The sequence below is a fragment of the Nannobrachium achirus genome (assembly GCF_963921795.1).
Source record: "Nannobrachium achirus genome assembly, chromosome: 11".
NCBI lineage: Eukaryota > Metazoa > Chordata > Actinopteri > Myctophiformes > Myctophidae > Nannobrachium > Nannobrachium achirus.
In genome coordinates, this window is record NC_137820.1 from 54,597,165 (window position 1) to 54,616,787 (window position 19,623).

Consider the following 19,623-nt stretch of genomic DNA (forward strand, 5'->3'; position numbering starts at 1 on the left):
TATTTACTGTTAAACTATTTATAGAGAAGAGTATGTTCCATAATGGTTTCACTTGTTATTTTCCTTATTCTTCTTTGATTAGAATTAGTTTGGGATATTTCTATATAACTACAGTATGATAAATCTTTAAGATGTTTAGTTAGCATGGTGGTTTCTCTGTTAAGATTAATGTTAAGTGAAATGATCTTCTAAATGCTTACAGTCTCGTGATCTGGAGTCAGTGCTTGAATAGATTCTCTATTCTACTTCTTTCACCTCCTCTCGTTTCCTCCTGTTCTTTGACAGACTCTGGCTCTGTTTATACCTGGTCAGTAAAATGTGTCCCTGGTGTACTAATGGTGGCGCTAGAGGAAAGCCATTGGGCTACCAAAATCGGTAAGGGTCGTTCTCTGCAGAGCATGAACGGTGCACAGCAAATTCCATTGCAGTCAAGCCAGGAGTTTTTGACAAGCATTGTTTGGGGCAAAAGTGATGGACCAACATTGCCATTCGTAGACCCCCTGCTAGCAGGTCTAAAAAATACTACTGGCATTAATTTGTAATCTGAGCTGAATGTCATTTTTTCTTTATTTTTGTTTACTTTAGGTGAACTTCCTAGTTGTCTCAGCACATGAATGTTTATTTCCTTCCACATACCTGTAGTTCTGATGTGGACTGGAGATGTATTGCATTTTCACATTATTACTAATGTGGCCAAATGTATCTCAAACCGCCTCCTAAAGTAGTTTCACTAATTATAAGATATCGGCTCTTCTTCAATACATCTTGGAAGCATATACACCTGGATTATTTGTTTGTTTAAAAAGCACCAGCCGACAGCTGCATTATCTGATCACCCAAGATAGCAGAGGTAGGCTAAACATAATATGCATTAATAATATCTGGACGCATTCAAGATTCAAGATATTTTTTAATGGCAGATAGATCATCAGATTGAATCGCCAGGAATAGAAAACAAAGTAGAACATACAGACTGGTTACCACCCGGGACAGTAGATGTCTGATCCGTTGGAATGTATTTTACAGGCAGTTTGTTTCTGCTAAGGTCAGTCTGTGAGTGCCTATTCCATGTTAACAGACTAATGCCAGATTTATTCTTGTGTTACGCTCCTAAAATAGCAGATCTACAAGCTCACAACGCGTAATGGATGTGACAGTATTCAGGTCCGTCTTAAAGCTAACTTTGTCAAATGGCAGTCATTTGCTTCCACACTTTTCCCCACATTTTTTAAAATGGTTTTATTTTCTGACAGTCATTTGATAAAGTATAGCCTTTACATTAACACTGATTGTATCTTCTCTCCTCTCCAGCCAAACTAGTTAGCTGCTGTGAACATTTAGTTTTATAAACTTTCTTTAAACTGCCTCTTTTTTTCCTTCTTCTTTTTTGCCATGATGGAGGAATGCTTGTAAAAGCTGAGTTTTATGATTGCTTTATTGTTTGAGTTGCTGTGCAATTCACATACTGAGATGTTTGACTGTCATGAAATTAGATGTTTTTGTACTGGCCACAGCTCTTTGAAATGTAAAATAATAATAATAATAATAGTAATGAATGATCTACTGTTCCAGCTGCCATAATGGCAGTTGTGTACTTTTTCTCTGGAACCTAATAAATCTTCCAGTATGGAGTCAACACATGTGTGATTTTGTTTATGATGCTTCCCTTCAGTCAGATTACATGACATGCAGTGGTTCTCTATTATCCTCGACCTCTTTACCACAGAGGTAATAATAAGAACTTGAATTTATATATAGCGCCTTTCAAAAACCCAAGGACGCTTTACATCAACACAAATAAACAATTTGCCAAAAGCTTGAGAGTCTCTTCAGTGTGGACTGTACTCATGGTACTGTATCACCTAACTACAACATCATGGGTTTGATCCTGCCTGATCTTTCTAACATCTCGGCTCTGTATCTCTGCGTTCTGTCCTTTTCCTCTACCTCGTCTCTCTTACTGTCCTGTTTCTGTGCCGTGTCTCTCTTTCTGTCCTTATTTTCTGCCTTGTCTCTCTGCTTTCTGTCCTGTTTCACTGTCTTATCTGTCTCAGCTTTCTGCCTGTCTCCTATCTCTCTGCTCTCTTGCCTGTCTCTTCCTGTCCAGTCTGTCTTTCTCCTCTGCCATTTCTCTTTATCTTTCTGATCTCTGTCTTGTCTCTCTCTGTTCTCTCCTCTGCCTTGTCTCAAACCTCTGTATATTACAGTGGTTCTCAAAGTGTGCCACGAGGACCCCCAAGGGTCCTTGAAGCGGTTCCAGGGGGTCTCCAGCAATATGAGTTTACCACTCAAACTCTGATATACCCTTATACTAACTAGACCTACAAGCTCACGATGGGACGTGGGCTTGACACTTTCCTAACAACACAAATCTCTTGTGGGAGTCCATGTCAGGACTTCTTTTCAGATTTGGGTCCTTGATGTGAAAATGTTTGAGAACCACTGCCACGTAAAGAGATTGATGTTGTGGATTGATCTTTTTACTGACCTGGTGGTGAAGGGGGGGATCTTAAGGAGAAATACTCCTAGCTACCCCCCTCCTCTTTCTCCTCTAACACAAAGGCTGCTCCGCATGAATGCTCCTTCACAGCACACAGGCACCTGCTGCTCTCCTGCTGACTGAAGCTTAATGTTACTTTGTCCTACGACATCTCGCTGGCCATCATGTTTACTATAGCATATTATACACTAGTAAGACACCTCAGGGCAACAAGAGACCTCACCTCGCCCTTTTGCGCCACAGTGATGTGGACACCAGGGATGTGGACATCACAGATCTCCATATATGGGCATAACAGAGATTTGTTCCCCTGGCATCACAGGGATTTCCATATCTCCATATATGGGCATAAAAGGGATTTGTTCCTCTGGCATCACAGGGATCTCTCTAACAGGGCTTCATTAATATTGATGAGATCAGGGAACTCCATATTGACCATATATGGGCATAAAAGGGAGTCTGTTAGTGTGACATCACAGTGAAGCCAGAGCGTGATGTCAAAGCAGCAAACCCATTCTGGTGGAGTTGTTCCCCTGACATCACAGTGACATCAGAGCATGATGACACATTTCGACGGTCTATGGGTTTGCCCATAGACTGTCTACACGCGGACAAGCCATGACCTTTCTCATGGTAAACTGCGACCTTCGGTTCGCAATAACATGCAGATTTAGTTCCAACACGCCTATTGACAGTTTTGACTTTATCTCTGTAGGACAGTTACACCTGTTTGTAGGAAATACGGTAGCATTGTCATAGGTACATTGAGTTCTGTAGCGTACAGCAGGCTATACATTTTGCTGTACTGTACATGATGTAGGTTCTTTACCAACCTCTGGCCTGCATATACTGTACCAACCTCATTCCAACCGGTTGAATCATTTGCCAGCAGCGTTATTGTTCTCTTGTTGGAGTCACTGAGTCACTGCGTTTTTATCTCATAGTAAATCACTATCTGTACAGTTCTGCCCAGTTTACATTCTAATAATGTCTTTGTGTGCGTGCGTGTGTCTCCAATCCATAGAAGACTTCCTCCAGCACCTCCCAGTAGAACAGTTCTGTTCCTATCAGCAGCAGTACAAACAACCAACACCAGTAGAAGGCTCATAATATTCCTGCTATTCGGGATGTACCACACGTATTTGTGTTATTGTCATTGTCTTGTTTTGTTGTTGTTGAAATGAGCTGGTCTTGTTTTGTTCCTGATCCTGTGGATTAAAGAGTGGTTTGTGTGTGTGTGTGTGTGTGTGTGTGTGTGTGTGTGTGTCTGTGTGTGTGTGTGTGTGTGTGTGTGTGTGTGTGTGTGTGTGTGAGAGAGAGAGAGAGAGAGAGGGGGAGAGAGAGAGCTAGAGAGATGGGTGGGGTGCGTGCTTGTGTGCAGGCGGGCGGGCAAGCGGGGCGTGCATGAGTGTGTGTGTGTGTGTGTGTGTGTGTGTGTACAAGCAGATGTATTCAGGCAGCCACAGAAGCCATCAGTTCCTCTGTGTGATCAACTGCTCCCTGAGAAGAACAAGTGAGTTTGTCTTATTTATTCTTCTTTTTTCTTTAGTTTATTTGGTTTTATTTTATTTTGCATCATTATTATTATTAGTAATAAATAGTGTTATTAATAATGGATATACAGTACAGTAGGTGTGTTGCTTTCAGAATATGTTTCCATGTTCCATTATTATGAGTTGTCTTAATACGCAGCATCACATCAATATTACACACAATGTTGAGCTGAAACTTTCAGACTCTGAATGTCGTTTTGTTGGCCTTGATATCATTTGATTTGTTAGCTGCTTACATACATATTAGGCATAAACAAATGTACAAGTTATAGTACTTGCACAAAGTGATAAGTATTCAAAATAGACATTTGAAGATAGAATAAAAAGGAATTTGTCAAAAGACAAGAAATCTATAAGAATATATGCGTATTTCTATTTACAGAAATCTTTTTACAGATACTGGCATATATAGTCTGTGAATGAATATATATGCTTACCGCAACTGCACTTTATACTGTTTAAAAGCGCATTTATATACACTATGCAGTACATACAGTGTTGGAGAGCATTAAACTACATAGTGAACTATACGTAGTTGAATTAAATTTTGCTGTAGCTTGCTGGTAGTTAAAATAATAATAATTATTAACTTGATTTGTATAGCACTTTTCAAAAGCAAGTTTACAAAGCGCTTCACATCACAAAGCCCCAACAACAGTGTGGGAGAAGAAAAATAAAACCCCTGTTTTAAAGTTTTAAGAAGAGTTTTAAAATTAGGCAGTGAAGTAGCCTGTCTAACTTCCAGAGGAAGATTGTTCCACAAATGTGCAGCCCTTACGGCAAATACTCTACCTTCTGAGACAAGGTTTGCCGTTTTGACATCAATACATTCATATTTGTGTGGCGCGTCATTAGTTTAACTAATGTATTTGTAACTTTCCTACCCCGGCTTTGGACCCGGATCTCCTGCTAAAGTGCTGAAATATTTACCATTGAGATAATCAAGCCTGCCTGCTTGCTCAAGGGATACATTGAATCTTGACCTTTGTCGAAAAGGTTGTGCAAAAACAGAAACAAACTGGTAATCTTTTCCAGCTAAATAATTATTGCAGACCATCGAGACACACACCCACACACACACACACACACACACTGTACACAGATGTGGTGAAGGAGGAGGATAGGGTGACATATATTGTGATATTGTGCTGACAATGTGTCACTTTGCGAGGTGTTTTGTTATCCAGCATAAGATGATGTCAGTCAACTATGATGTCAGTATTGTGACATTAGATAATACAGTATGTCCATATTTGGGATTTTGGGCATAATCCAGGAACTTAGTACTGTGACTTGCTGTACTGTACACATTGATTTAACTGTTGCCATGTATGGGCATAATCTGGGTACACACACCCACAGGTGCCTTCATGGGTGCATGTGTGGCGTGCTGATTTGCACTGACATTGGGCATGTCCATCCACATGCGTACACATTATCAGCCTGCCCATCGTTGCCAGGATTATTGCGATAAAAATGTGTCTCGAATGTCCAGTCCATATATGGGCATATCTGCATAACCGCCACAGACAGACAGACAGACAGACGTGCAAGCAACTTCAATGGCCGGTTGACATGTATATTGTTCTGTCTTCATGGCTGTCTTATTTTATATTAGATTTATTTTTTAATCTACATTGCTGAGGAAAGTTTACAATATTTCAGTCATACTATTAATTAATTTATCCGTACATTTATCCAGTCCTTATATTCATTCATTGACACTATTATGACATTCATATTTTTCAAGTCATAATATTCATTTGTGTATTCATTCATTCATTCATTCATTCATTCATTCATTCATTCATTCATTCATGTATTCATTCATTCATAGAATTCATTCATACTATATACTGCTTTTATTGTCTACCATTGATGTTACATTTGTTTGGGATCCCGCTGCTTGTCAGCTGTCACATGTCAAAGCAGGAAGTGGTCGTGACTAGCTCTTTGTCTGGCGGTTCACTGGCTGTTCATTTCACTCAAGTTAAAGTAGTTAAAGTAGTCAGTTAATCTGAATAAATCAGATCCCTCAGTCCAAATGAACTTAAACAGTCTGTTATGTTGCCCTTATTTGTCCATACATTTTGGACAATAAACCTGAATCTCCATTAGCCTTGAAGGTTTCTGAAAATGCAGTATGCAGTGTACATTAGACAATATGCGACAACACAACATATAGTGGCCTATAAACGTTTGATATACCAACATTTTAAAATATTCTGGACGTTTCCACAGGATACATTACATGTTCTATGCAAGAGTCAAATTCTATTCACAAGAGGTTTCTCAACTCGTCTCAAACCGACTCATTCTCTTCTCTGCATCTTCACACTCATGTTTTAAAGCAGGCGTCTTCAACGTTTTCAGGCCAGGGACCCCCAAACTGATGGGGAGATGTAGCAGGGACCCCCTGCCTCGTAGGGTGGGGGTGGGGCTACAACATATATAGTATATTTATGTATAACATTGTGTTGTGTGTGTATAAACATACCATGTTATTGTCCATTCAATACTATGCCATTAAAATTATAGACTAATATATTCATGCTTTTATTTTAAGCATGTACAAGTGGCCGTACCACTGTCATTTATAAACGAGTGCATCTCTCCGTTCCGACATGTCTCCAATCCGACACTAACCCCTAACCTTAACCTCTATGGAAGTGTTGCCACTCCGACAATAAGAAGTCACTGTCGGAGTGGCGACATGTCGGAATGGAGAGCGCCCCCCCTTTATAAACATAACTTATTTACTGAGAACCAATGTCAATACTATCAATCTATCACTAACAATCTGTCAATTGCACAATAATCATGTATACAAGCTATTCAAAAGAGACCGACATTTTTTTAATTAAAAAATATATATAAAAAGTATCATGCAGTATCTCCATGGACCCCCTGTTGAAGACCCCTGTTTTAAAGTTCCTCCAGAGCCTGTCCCCAACACTGCCACCTCTGAACACCCCCACATCTCCATCCCCCCACACTTGTCCATGCCCACACCTCTTAACCTCCACCATGCCGCTTTCCCACCCACAACTTCCACCTGACTGGGTAGTTGTGTCGTATTGGTTGTGTGGCTGTGTGTGGGTTGTGTTGCTGCAGTGACCTTAGCTGAAGCTAGCAGAGTGAACTCGGGGCTCCATGAGGAAGTTCTCAGAATGTTCCTGTGGGTTTTTCCTAAAGAGAGCAGCTCACTGCCTTTCTTCAGCTCCACTCTCTATTGTCTCCTCATGCAAATCACTTTGTATTCACAACTGGGGCTGAAGCCAGGCGGGGAGGGGGGGGGGGGATGCTGGATATCGTTGCTGTCATTTGGAAACCTCACATGTCCAAAACTGTTTCTGTTCAGGATTAAAAAATAAAAAAATAGCAAAGATAGCAGATCTACGAGCTCAAAACACGTCACATTTTAAGCGTTTAGATCTGCTATTTTTGCTACTTTCGTGTGACCCTGTACAGCGTGACAAGGTAGGGCGTTAATTTACGAGAAAAAGTTAAAATATGGAGATACAAGGTTTTCTGCCCCGACTGCAACGATATGTGGGGGTCATTGGGCTGGGAGGGGGTTGAAAGCAGGTTGTTGGAGGCTGGCTGTTGTTCGGGGGCCATTGAATCAGAGTTCCATTGAAGAGGAGAAGTTTTAAAGAGGCTTTTTGAGATGCTCACTACAGACCTCCTTCCCCCACCCCTCCACACACACATGCACGCACGCACGCAAGCAAGCACAGATACACAGATACACGAATGCACATAGATACATATAGACACATATACACTAAAATTCATAAACATAAAGACATATGGTATATTATGTGCATTCACACATTTGCATTCACATACGGACACGCACGCACACACACACACACACACACACACACACACACACACACACACACACACACACGCACACACACACACACACACACACACACACACACACACACACACACACACACACATAGTGGTGTAAAGTAACTAAGTACATTTACTTAAGTACTGTACTTAAGTACAATTTTGAGGTATTTGTTCTTTACTTGAATATTCCCAATTTCCAATACTTTTACTTCTACTCCACTACATCTCGGATCCAAATATTGTACTTTTACTCCACTACATTTATTTGAAAACTTTAGTTACTTTGCAGATATAAATTATACTATTATAAAACATATTATAAAACTTGTAGAGCTGCTATTTTCAAACATTTTGTACTTTTACTTTTGGTAGGCCTACTTTAAGTAATTCTTTATGCCAAGACTTTCATATTTTTACTCGAGTGCATTTTGAATTCCGGACTTTTACTTGTAGAGTATTTCTATATTGCAGTATTGATACTTTTACTTCTGTTCTGTTACCCTCTGGACCCGATTCCGGATAAGCGTTTGAAGAAAGATGGATGGCTGGATGGATGCATTCGCTTTCGCGCTCGCGCGCGCACACACACACACACACACACACACACACACACACACACACACACACACACACACACACACACACACACACACACACACACACACACACACACACACACTGTCATTGAAGCAGGGCAGACTGGGGCCCCCTGCTGAGACGCTGTTCTGTTGAACACAAAAGGGGCCTGAAGGCCCTCAGCGGGAAGGGCTTCCATAGAGGAACACACATTCACTCACAGCATCGCTTTAATAGAGCTCTGAAAGAGAAGATGTGTGTGTGTGTGTGTGTGTGTGTGTGTGTGTGTGTGTGTGTGTGTGTGTGTGTGTGTGTGTGTGTGTGTGTGTGTGTGTGTGTGCGTGCGTGTGCACACACACACACACATGCACGCGCATTTTAGCGAGTGCGTACGTGTGTGACATGTGAAAGAAGAGCATCACTTTAATGGAGAGTACAAAAGCTGGAAAGAGAAAGTGTGTGTGTGCATTTGTGTGTGTCTGTGTGTGAGACACACACACACACACACACATACGCACAGAGCACATTATATGTCTGTATGTATTTACATGTCATGTGTAATGTGTACACGTATTTGTAAAACATAATGATCCGGAAACATTACATTTATTTATGGATGTCCAGCAGTGAGAACCATAATGGAATATGGTTTATGAACACACTTTAATGATGAACGAAGGCTCCAGACAGTACAACAACATGTGTGCCATGAACAGTAGCCATATGTGAATACATTAGCCTAGTTTCCTAATCCTACAGAGGACTCGGAGCCCACATGGATACAATGGACAGATTAGATGGATTAAGCATGCTGAGATTTGGGGCTTTGGGCTTTGATTTTGGACCTGATTGGAACCATTGGGGTCAGGCAGATCCACGCAGGCCTGATACTGGTGCTGTTCCAGTTGAACAGAACCAAGGAAAACCGCAGAACAGGAGACTTTAGCCACTTGAATCCTCTCATCCCTATACTGGGAGGAAGATTCGCCCCAAAATAGCTACAAGCTTCTAAAGCGATGCTTTGCAACACGCTGTGAGCTTGGAGATTGGCTATTTAGCTTGTAGATAGATAGATGAGTTTGTAGATCGGCTATTTCCGGTGAAGAGATTCTTTGTTGAGGGAAATACATGCATGGGAACTCCAGTCAAATACTTTAAGTATTGGGTTTAAACAGCCAACGTGCTGATCATCCCTGTGTCAGTTGTGTATTAGGTAGCCGTGTGTGTTTAAAGGGATATTACACTTTCAAAGTCATTTTATCGTCTAATCAGGCTTTTATGAACACCCTGAACAGTTTTTAATTTGCTTGATTCAATATTTAGATATTTGATGTAAATGTTACCAGGCCCGACACGCCCAGGCCCTCTCCACATACACACCCATTGTAACTTCAAACTCCATTTTAACCATGATAGATTCATTAAAAACACCTGTTGTTTTTTCTGTTGACTCATACTACCCTCCTAATACGTGAGCAGGCCGTGTTTTTTCGATAACTTTTTTCATTAATTTTTAATAATTATTTGGGAAAATGAAAAATATTTAATACAAAAATGGATTATTAAAAATAAATGAAAAAAGTTATCGAAAAAACACGGCCTGCTCACGTATTAGGAGGGTAGTTTGAGTCAGTTACAATGGGTGTGTATGTGGAGAGGGCCTGGGCGTGTCGGGCCTGGTAACATTTACATCAAATATCTAAATATTGAATCAAGCAAATTAAAAACTGTTCAGGGTGTTCATAAAAGCCTGATTAGACGATAAAATGACTTTGAAAGTGTAATATCCCTTTAAGCCTGTAGCCCAATCAGGGACCAGAATTTCTGGTAACATCATCATTAACAGCCAATGAGGGACCAGCATTCCTGGTGATGCCTGGTGAGGCCTACTTATGCTGGCGCATAAGTAGGCCATGCAGTGTAGCAAGTTGGCACCTCGACAGAGTGCAGTTCTAGTAGATTTTGGCCTAAAATCCCACAAAGCGGTACACAGTATCTCTAAAGTCATGTCATCAACATGGATCTGTCCCATTTCCCATATACCCTCCTGATTGGCTAAGATTGCCTTCTAAAGTTTGTGTATGCGACGTGACGGACGGTCATCTCCCGATTAGGGAGTCTTAAGCCTGTATCAGAGTCGGGTGTAGTGCCGTGTAGTCTTTTTGAGTCATAAAACTACAACGTTAACGCTCAAAAAGACTACACGGCACGACCGACTCTGATACGGGCTTTACTGGTTTATTTTACTTAGGGTTAGGGTTAGGGTCACTTTGTATTTGAGCTTAGCTCTTATTGTTACTCTTTTCTGTTACCACAATTTCTTACAGGAACCAATAGTTTTTGAATGTATGTAGGGGAAGACTGAGCAAGCTAACCTGATAATGTGCATCACTCATTCCTCCCAGGGAAGGAACGACTGAGTGAATGCACATTACCAGGCTGGCTTGCCAGGCTAAAGCTGGCCCACCCCTGTATCTAGAAAGCTCTACACATTGTGTTGTCATGTGAGCATACATTTAGTAAGCAGCCAACATTTCTATTTGTCTGTGAAGTTGGGAAGCACATGGAGAAAGTGGAAACCATTATTATACACACTGTTTTAGTACAAGTACAAGAAGATTTAGCCAGGCCTTATATATCATGCATGTTGGTGATTTGCCATGTGAATCATTATTAGCTAAAGATTTGGCTGAGGTATTATACTAGTAACTTAGACCACTGTTTCACAAATCATTTTTATGGGTCACGACCAGAGTAAAAATCTAATTTTATTTTCATATGTTTATATATTTCAGGAAGGAAATAATAATTAAGAAGTAGCGAAAACAGACGATCTACAAGCTCACAACGCAGCACGAAGTGACGTGTTGTGAGCTTGTAGATCTGCTATTTTCACAGATTTGAGTCCCGGGTAAACATCTATTTTCAATTTTGGGTCTCGAGCTAAAAGGTTTGGGAACCATTGACTTAGACAGTCCTGTCTAAAACGGTGGTTGTGGTGCAAAATGCTGCGGGTTAAATTGCGCCAATGATTCAATTAATCACCATTCATATACCAAATAAATATGTTTTACAGCAAGGTATGTTTGCACTATAAATAAAGACAATAATCATTGCGCTGTGGGAATGTTGTGATATGTGTTGGTGGTGTGTGGTTGTATTCACTTGTTCTTACTGTACTTTGTAATGTGTCCAGGATGAGAGGCCTGTTGTCAGTCAGTCTGCTGCTGCTGGCTCTGCTACTAGCGACCGCTGCTGGGAAACACAGACACCATCGCAAAGGTGAGAAGTCTGAGAATGGAACGGAGAAGGGTAAAGACTGGTCTAGTTACAGTAGTTGCACGGCAAAAAGTGCACATCTACAAGCTTACAGCACGTTATGAGCTTGGAGATGAGATTTATTTTGCACGATGCACAACCCAGTATACCAGTAAATCAGGTATAACTGACGCAAACACGTAAGATCCAGGAGGTCACCTGATTGCTCCACTGGAGCAGCCCATGCAGAGGCCAATAGTAGAAGACTGTCTGTGGTTGTACTGGGAAGCTCCCAGTAGTCAACAGAAGAGTTTTGTTGTGCTGGACAGCTCGATCCCAGTGGCCAAGTGGTCAACAGAAGAGTGTGGTTGTATTGGGCAGAATGCAGGTGTGAATATAACTCTATAAGTGTGAAATAAAGCAGTTATCCTTTCCTAGACACAAGAGGTACATTTTGACTAGAACTATCTCACAGGCTTGGCAAGATGACTTAGCATTTAACGTGTTGAGAGTTTGTAGATTCTATTTTTGCAGATTTTGAAAACTCTTACATTTATTAAAATCAAAGATAGCCTACTATTTGTCATATTTTGAAGATTTTTTCATTTGTTTGCCTAACATGCCCAACATAGGGATGTTAGGTTTAATGTGGTTACATGTCTGACCTGTACATTGAACGAGCTTTGTGTGCCGTGTGTCTGTCTGTGCAGGTCATAACAAACATGACAAGGCAGGCCTGGAGTGCTCCACTGACACCGAGTACGGGAAATGTGTTCCTGAGTCCGGGGACTGTGGGCCGGGCCTGAGGGAAGCCACCTGCAAGGACCGCACCGAGAAGATCCACTGTTCCATCCCCTGCAACTGGAAGAAAGACATCTGTAAGATACAGATTTATAGCTCTCTTAATCCAAGATTATCTCACCATCATTTATAATCCATTATAAAACATTTGTAATGTATGATTTGTCACGTACTACGTCCTCTTGGAGGCAATTGCAGCGGCTTGAACCATAGCCTTGAAATACCGTCTCATCTTACATTGTGTTTTAGTTCTAGTTTTTAAAATAATTAAAAGGGCCCTAACTTATCTCACCTTATCTAAACTGGTTCATCATAAAGTATGGCTGTTAAGAGATGTATAAACCATTAAAATATATCCTTAAAATTGGTGTAATGTGAGGTGTGTTGGTACTGGTCAGTGGTCAGTACCAGCTGAGCAGCTGAATTTTAACTGTAACTGACCTATAGTTTGTGTTTTGCTAGACCAGACATAAGAGCATTACAGTAATCCACCCTGCATGTCATAAAAGCATGCATTAGTCTCTTTAGTGTTGGCTTTAGAAAGAAACAGCCTTATTTGAGCAATATTCTTAAGATGATAAAATGCAGTGAAATGCATATTTTGTTCTAATAGCACAGAGAGGAATGATGTGAAGACACTGCAAAGAGACATATCACCACTTGTCTGTGTCATGTATTGTGCATCATCATGTATTGTGTACGCTTTACTGATTAAAGCATAGACAAGACGTAAAAACCAACAACCAACCAACAACACCAAACATGATGTATAGACAGTCCCCCACTAAACAATTGCACATGTTGTTTTTCCATCAGCTGACTGCAAGTATAAGTTTGGTGAATGGGGACCGTGTGACCCAGAAACCCTCACTAAGAGTCGATCTGGGACTTTCAAGAAGGCCTTCTTCAACGCTAAGTGTCAGAACACAATCAAGGTCTCCAAACCCTGTGCTACGAAACCCAAGAAGACAAGAGGTAGGCTAATCGAACATGGCAGACTGACACATCTGCAAATACACAGGATAATTTACCAACCAAAACGATGTGGTCTAACTGGTTAAGGGAAACCCCAATTTGTCCTTGGGTTGTCTTGCCAGGGGTTTTCAACTGGTGGTCTGTGGACCACTGATGGTCTGTGGAGGTGCATTCAGTATTGTAGGAAAGTTTTGTTATTTACGTTTAATTTTTCTTTTTTCATTATCTTTTAATTTTGGACAAACTTACTTAGTAACTTGGTATTTGAGGTCAGGGAAATTAAAGGCATCATTAGTATTATCAGTGGTTCTTTAAAGAGGCCATATTCTTCAATTCCTAAAGTACAATTCTTAACAACTACAAAAGAGAATCAGCTCATTGCCATGTCCACAGACTGTCAAGAGGCACATGAACACAGTCGCTTGTGAAGTTGTGGATGCGTAGCCACCAGGCAGAATTCCCAGAGCTAACAGTAAAAGCAAAATGTATTTGACCTTTTGTAACTACGTATCTCTGTGACAGTAGTATTTTCATGCTGGCATAGGGTACCTGAGGAATATGTACAGGGCAAGGTTCGAGCCAGAAAATGACATGAGACATGAGACTCCACTACATAGCCAAGAAGAGACAGACATGGACATGGACTGTAATCGTATCATGGACTGCTAGTGGTCCATGGACCACTGGTAGAGAAGTAGAGCAGTTACTGGGAAATAGGAGGTCAATAACATCCACAGAAAAGGACGTTTGAATCTCAAGAAGGAGAAGTGTACCGGATTGCCATAGTCATCATTAGTAGGAAATGTATTAGTCTGCTCACACATACAGTACATAAGTTACAAATCAGTATATCAGTTAACATGAGTTAGAAGGCTGGACAAAGTAAGAGAACATCACAGAAACACTTATTTCATTATTTATGAACATGTGTCCATGGACATTGAGAAACAAAAAGGGTTATGTGTATTTTATTTTTCAAAGCCTGCAGTTTCAGTGGAGTAGATCATTGAACCGTGATTGCTCTACATTCTGATAGTTATATCATTGATATAGCTAATAGTATGGACAACTTTAAGCACATGAATCCCAGATGAGCTGTATAACTTCCAGAGGTGCTTACTTTAACTTTGAGCTAGGAACACACTGAAGCCTTGTTCTGATCAGTAAACAACAATGTGGCATATAATATAATGTAAGGACAGTGAACACATCAGCATCTCTATAAAGTCCTGGCTGTGAATATAGGAGGAACTAGAACTGCACTCTGTCGAGGTGCCAACTTGCGCTTTGTGCACAAGTAGGCCATGTATGGCCTCCTTGTGCGCCAGCAGAGCGCGCCATGAGGTGCGCTCACCACTGGCATCACCAGGAATGCTGATCCTCATTAGCTGATTGGGCTGCAGGCTTTAACAAAGAAGGACACTGACATACATACGCAGCCGAACGCAGTACTTGCACGCTCTGCTGGCAGCCTGGCACAAGTAATAACGCGCCAAGAACACTTTTCTGATTTCTGATTTCTCAAGTTGAGAATTGATTTGACCAAAAAACATGACGCATTAACCACTTTCAACTTGGTGCCTAAAATGACTTATTCACGCCTACTACTACCCCTTCTGGGACATAGGCTGACAGCAAGCGATCTCCAGGCATCTCTGTCTTGAGCTGTTCTCTCCAGTTGGTTCCAGGTCATCTTCATGGTCTTGGTGTCTGCCTCCAGGTCTCGGTGCCAGGTGTTTCTTGGGAGAGCCTTTTCCGCTTGCCCAGCTGGTTCCATGTTAGGACTAGGTCTAATGATGGGAATGGGCATGTAACTCAAAACGTACAACATATATTAAGACATGTTCAACATTATAAAAAAAAGAAAAAAAAAAGAAACAGATCTACAAGCTCACAACCTGATGTGATGCAATGTGTTTTGCACATGTTGAATGAATAGTATTTTGAATAGGGCATAGTGTAAGTGTTTATGCCTGCTTTCTAACCATATCCCTTGTTTTTGTCCAGTTCCACAAGAGAAGACACAGTAAAGGAGGAGGCAGGAGATGACAGAAGAGGACAGGTTCTCCCCTCTCCCCTGCAGCACAACAATTGCCTTCCCCCAGAAACGACAAAATATCATTTTTTGTTCATGGCTTTTTTTGCCCTTACGTACTTCTCATCTTTTCGGTTCAGACTTTTCCTTTTCTTTTTTGAGTTTCTGTAAGTCTGTAAAGTTGTTTTCCAGGTATTTTGTCCAACTAGATAATGATGGTTAACTCTGTGCTACATGTCAATAGTTTTTCATTTTTAATGGAAAGTCCAGGAGTTCATCCTTAGCTAGTGGTTTATTGTAGCTGCTCTTGTCTGTAGAGCCTATGCATGTGCACCAGGGTCCAGTTGCATAAACTTTGTTTAAGACAGTTTAAAACATTAGATTATCTTAAATGAACCAATTTGAACAGACTATTACGTAATATGAGCCTACTGTATATTATTGTACAACAGCTAAAGGATCGTACAAGTAATGCTTCTGTATTATAATATATATTATGAGCCTTGTATTATTGTACAATAGCTAAAAGATCATACAAGTAATGCTTCTAGCTTTTAAATACTGTACATTTCTTTCTTTTTACATACAGTAGCTACATTTCAGGACCTATTTTTCATCTTTAAATCTAAATTGTGGCACAATTGAAAGAAATGACAGCTACCAGGCAATTTATATGCTAGCTGCCTGCTTTATTTGGTCATGCTTTCTTTCACATTTCAATCTATGTCTGATTAAAGTGACCAAAACATGAACTTGAATATGATGGTGTTGCTCGCCGAAAGCAACTGATTGTCAAATTAATGCAATGCATAGGGTCTTGTTTTGTTTTTTTAGGTGAGCGACATTGTTGTGTAAGTAAGCTTAATTTACTTCATCGCGTGAGCTTGTTGCTTGCAACACTGTCGTACTATATAGTATATTAGGCTTTATAAATTTGACTTTTTCTTTGTTATGCAACTGGCCCCAGCATGTCTGCTCTGTCCTACTCTTTTTTTACAACCAGATTTTGAAATATGCATACAGTATATGGGACTTCAGTACATCAGTAGATGGGTCTGTAATAGTGAAATCAATCATTCATTAAATCTATTTTTGAACTATAGATTTTGTCATTGCAAAATGAGGCTTGTATAATGGAGTAAAATAAATGTATAAAATAAATACTGTTTGTCTATTTGTCTCTCCTACACTGTCTCCCTCTCGGATACAGTACTTTCTGTCTCTCCTATACGCCGTCTCCCTCCGTCTTTCTCCCACACGTCTCTCCTACACTTTCTCCCTCTCAGCTTTCCTATCATCTCTCTCCTCTACAGTGTCTCCCTCTCATTTTTCATAAGCCTAGACTAGAGTGTGTCTCCTTTACACTGTCTCCCTTTCAGCTTTGTCAACAGTCTTTGTCAGTGAAGAAGCAATAAAAAGTTAAGTGGTCTGGTAAGATTCTTTCTACCACCAGGTATTGTTTGATCTTCGTTACAGCAGTTACGCCCCACCTAAAACAAACATTAGCGACATGCGCCTCAGGATCCATTTACATCAGTAAAAAATCAAATAGGCTAATAAGCATGGGAGATGAAGTTTGAAAATCATTTTCTCCGTTTCAAAACAGTACTCTTCATCTCTGTAGGACAGACTAGACTTTGATAACTTCTTTGCTTCAGTGATCTTAACCTGAGCAAAATAAATTGCCTTGAAACGTGTTTATAAATAACAATAAATGGGGTGCCCGCTGACCTACCGGTCCAGACGCATTCCACTTTTAGGCTCAGTGTAGCCTGACAGCGTGTCACTGGTTTGATTCCCGATCCCGACCAACCTTTTCTAATAGAATTTACTGTTAGAATGTATGCATGTTAGAATGTATGCATTTAGCAGATGCTTTTCATCCAGAGCAATTTACAAAGAGCAAGATCGGAGTAAACAGAAGGAATTCAACTCTACTCAACCAATAACAGCGTAAGTAAGCAGTCAAGTGCAGCCATAACTGATTAGGTAAAGATGCCTACTGTACTGGGAAATATAAGGTTTGTGCCTTGGCCCCGATCTAAATGTGTTGAAGTGTTCCTGAGCAAAATACTGCCCTGTAGTCCCCACTGCATCCTAATAATTAGGATGGGTAAAGGCAGAGGACAAATTTAATGTATGTGCAATGTAGTGACCAAAAAGTGGCAAGAAATCAGTGCTAGAATAACGGTTAGACAATAAACATTTATCTAAATCTTAATTTGCTTGATTCAATATTTAGATATTCATTTTATCAGACACTCCCCATCCAGGGCCCATTACAAACCCATTGTAACTTCAAACTCCATTTTAACCATGATAGATTCATCAAAAACAGCCATCTTTTTTCTGGTGACTCATACTACCCTCCTAATACGTGAGCTGGCCATGTTTTTTTGATAACCTTTTTCATTTATTTTTAATAATTCTTTGGGAAAATGGGGGAAAATAATTATACAATAGATTTATTAAAAATAAATGAAAACATTTATCGGAAAAAAGGGCCAGCTCACGTATTAGGAGGGTAGTAACCAGAAAAAAAAGACAGGTGTTTTTGATACAATGTTTGTGTTGATTAATGTTCCTCATTTTTCAAGATATTTTGGCAATAGCAGATCTACAGGCTTAAATGGAAACAGCTGGCTACATAAAGTTTCATAAAATTGATGATGAATGCACCAATTCAATTCTGCCTAAGCTGATTTCTGGAAGTGACAAACAACACGTATCTAATAGTGAACTGAGACTCAAGAAGGTGGAGGTTTATTTTCTTCTTGTACTTTTTTGTTTGAGTTCATGCTAATTAATCATGGTCTCATAGGCTATTCATTATTTAATTAAAAAGATCTATATAATATGCATGTGTTAACTAATTACATTGAGGTCAATTTATTAAATGGGCTTCACATTTGAATGGAAACAGGAAAATATCTGAAAAATCCACAAACATAATATGTAATTGTTGAATAACCCACTTATTACCCACTCTGTTACAGGTTACTTACAACTTGGTTTAGAAAACTATCATTGAATAGAAGGAGAGAGATTATTCAAGTAAGTAACCGGCTCAATGCTGCCACCTAGTGGTTTTCTGTACAGTCTGTCTGTGGTGTTCTAACCTCGCATCACCAGGCTTTCCGCTAGTGGTGTTCTGGGAGGGGATGGTGTTTTTTACTGGTGTTTCAGTCCGAGTGTGGGGAAAGGGTGCGTTCGGAAATGCGCACCGGACTGCGCGGGCGTTTATCGTGGGCTTGCCCAGGCCTTACGGCCTGGGCATAAATATAACGATTGCATTCACCACGGCTTCGTAACTCGCGCGGCGCTCCGCCGGCCGCGCGGCCCTGGCCCGCTCTTCGCGGCCACTCGCGCCTGCGGCGCTCGGGGGCGAAGAGCAGGACCAAGGTCCGCTGGCCTTCGCGCCGCTTGCAATGTCGTGGACAATAAAACGAGCGCACCCTTTCATACACTCTGACTGAATCACCAGTAAAAAACACTCTCTCGTTCTGGGAGAGCCGTTGAGAAGTGCTGTATGTATGTTGTTGTGAATAAAGAACACACATTTGGAACAATAGCCTATTAGCTTTATTAGCCTACTATGCAAAATTATATATGTTATTATCATAATTGCATTATGGTAATATTATGATAATACATAGACATACATTAATTGTGTTTTGAAATGTGTTAATGACAGGCATTATGAGCTGAGCTGAGTCTTATTTTGGCCTATTATTAATTATTGTATTTGTATATTCACTGTTTTTGCTAGCAGGTTTATAACTTTTCATTGAGATGATAAATATGCATAACTTGCGGGGTGACAAACTATCAAAACTGTGATGGTGTAAACCGCATGTAAACCAAACGCCACGTACCCTTTGCCTCTACGCACCTTGACCACAATAATAACGGTTGTTATTTTGAATGACACATCCTGTCGACCAATCGGCAGCCAACGCGAGTATTTTCCAACGAGAATAAATACTTTCGCCCAATAGACGTTGAGGGAGGCGGGGCGTTGCCATGGTAAGTTCTAATAAGTGTCTGTCTAGGTTGCG

At 40.5% G+C, this 19,623-nt stretch overlaps 1 protein-coding gene across 1 annotated transcript; it reads left to right on the forward strand.

Moving 5' to 3' along the window:
- Positions 1–3,979: 3,979 nt before the first annotated feature.
- Positions 3,980–15,626, forward strand: LOC308293873 (midkine-like). Its single transcript, XM_080736517.1, has 5 exons — positions 3,980–4,013; positions 11,693–11,778; positions 12,465–12,632; positions 13,372–13,530; positions 15,538–15,626. The coding sequence occupies exons 2-5, from the start codon at positions 11,694–11,696 to the stop codon at positions 15,558–15,560; spliced, it is 435 nt and encodes a 144-aa protein (XP_080592643.1). The 5' UTR covers positions 3,980–4,013; position 11,693; the 3' UTR covers positions 15,561–15,626.
- The last annotated feature ends 3,997 nt before the right edge of the window (positions 15,627–19,623 follow it).

Coding starts and splice junctions, on each gene's coding strand:
- LOC308293873 (XM_080736517.1), top strand. CDS start 11,694: ATGAGAGGCCTGTTGTCAGTCAGTCTGCTGCTGCTGGCTCTGCTACTA. Junction 12,633..13,371: donor CAACTGGAAGAAAGACATCT/GTAAGATACAGA, acceptor TTTTTCCATCAG/CTGACTGCAAGTATAAGTTT. Junction 13,531..15,537: donor GAAACCCAAGAAGACAAGAG/GTAGGCTAATCG, acceptor GTTTTTGTCCAG/TTCCACAAGAGAAGACACAG.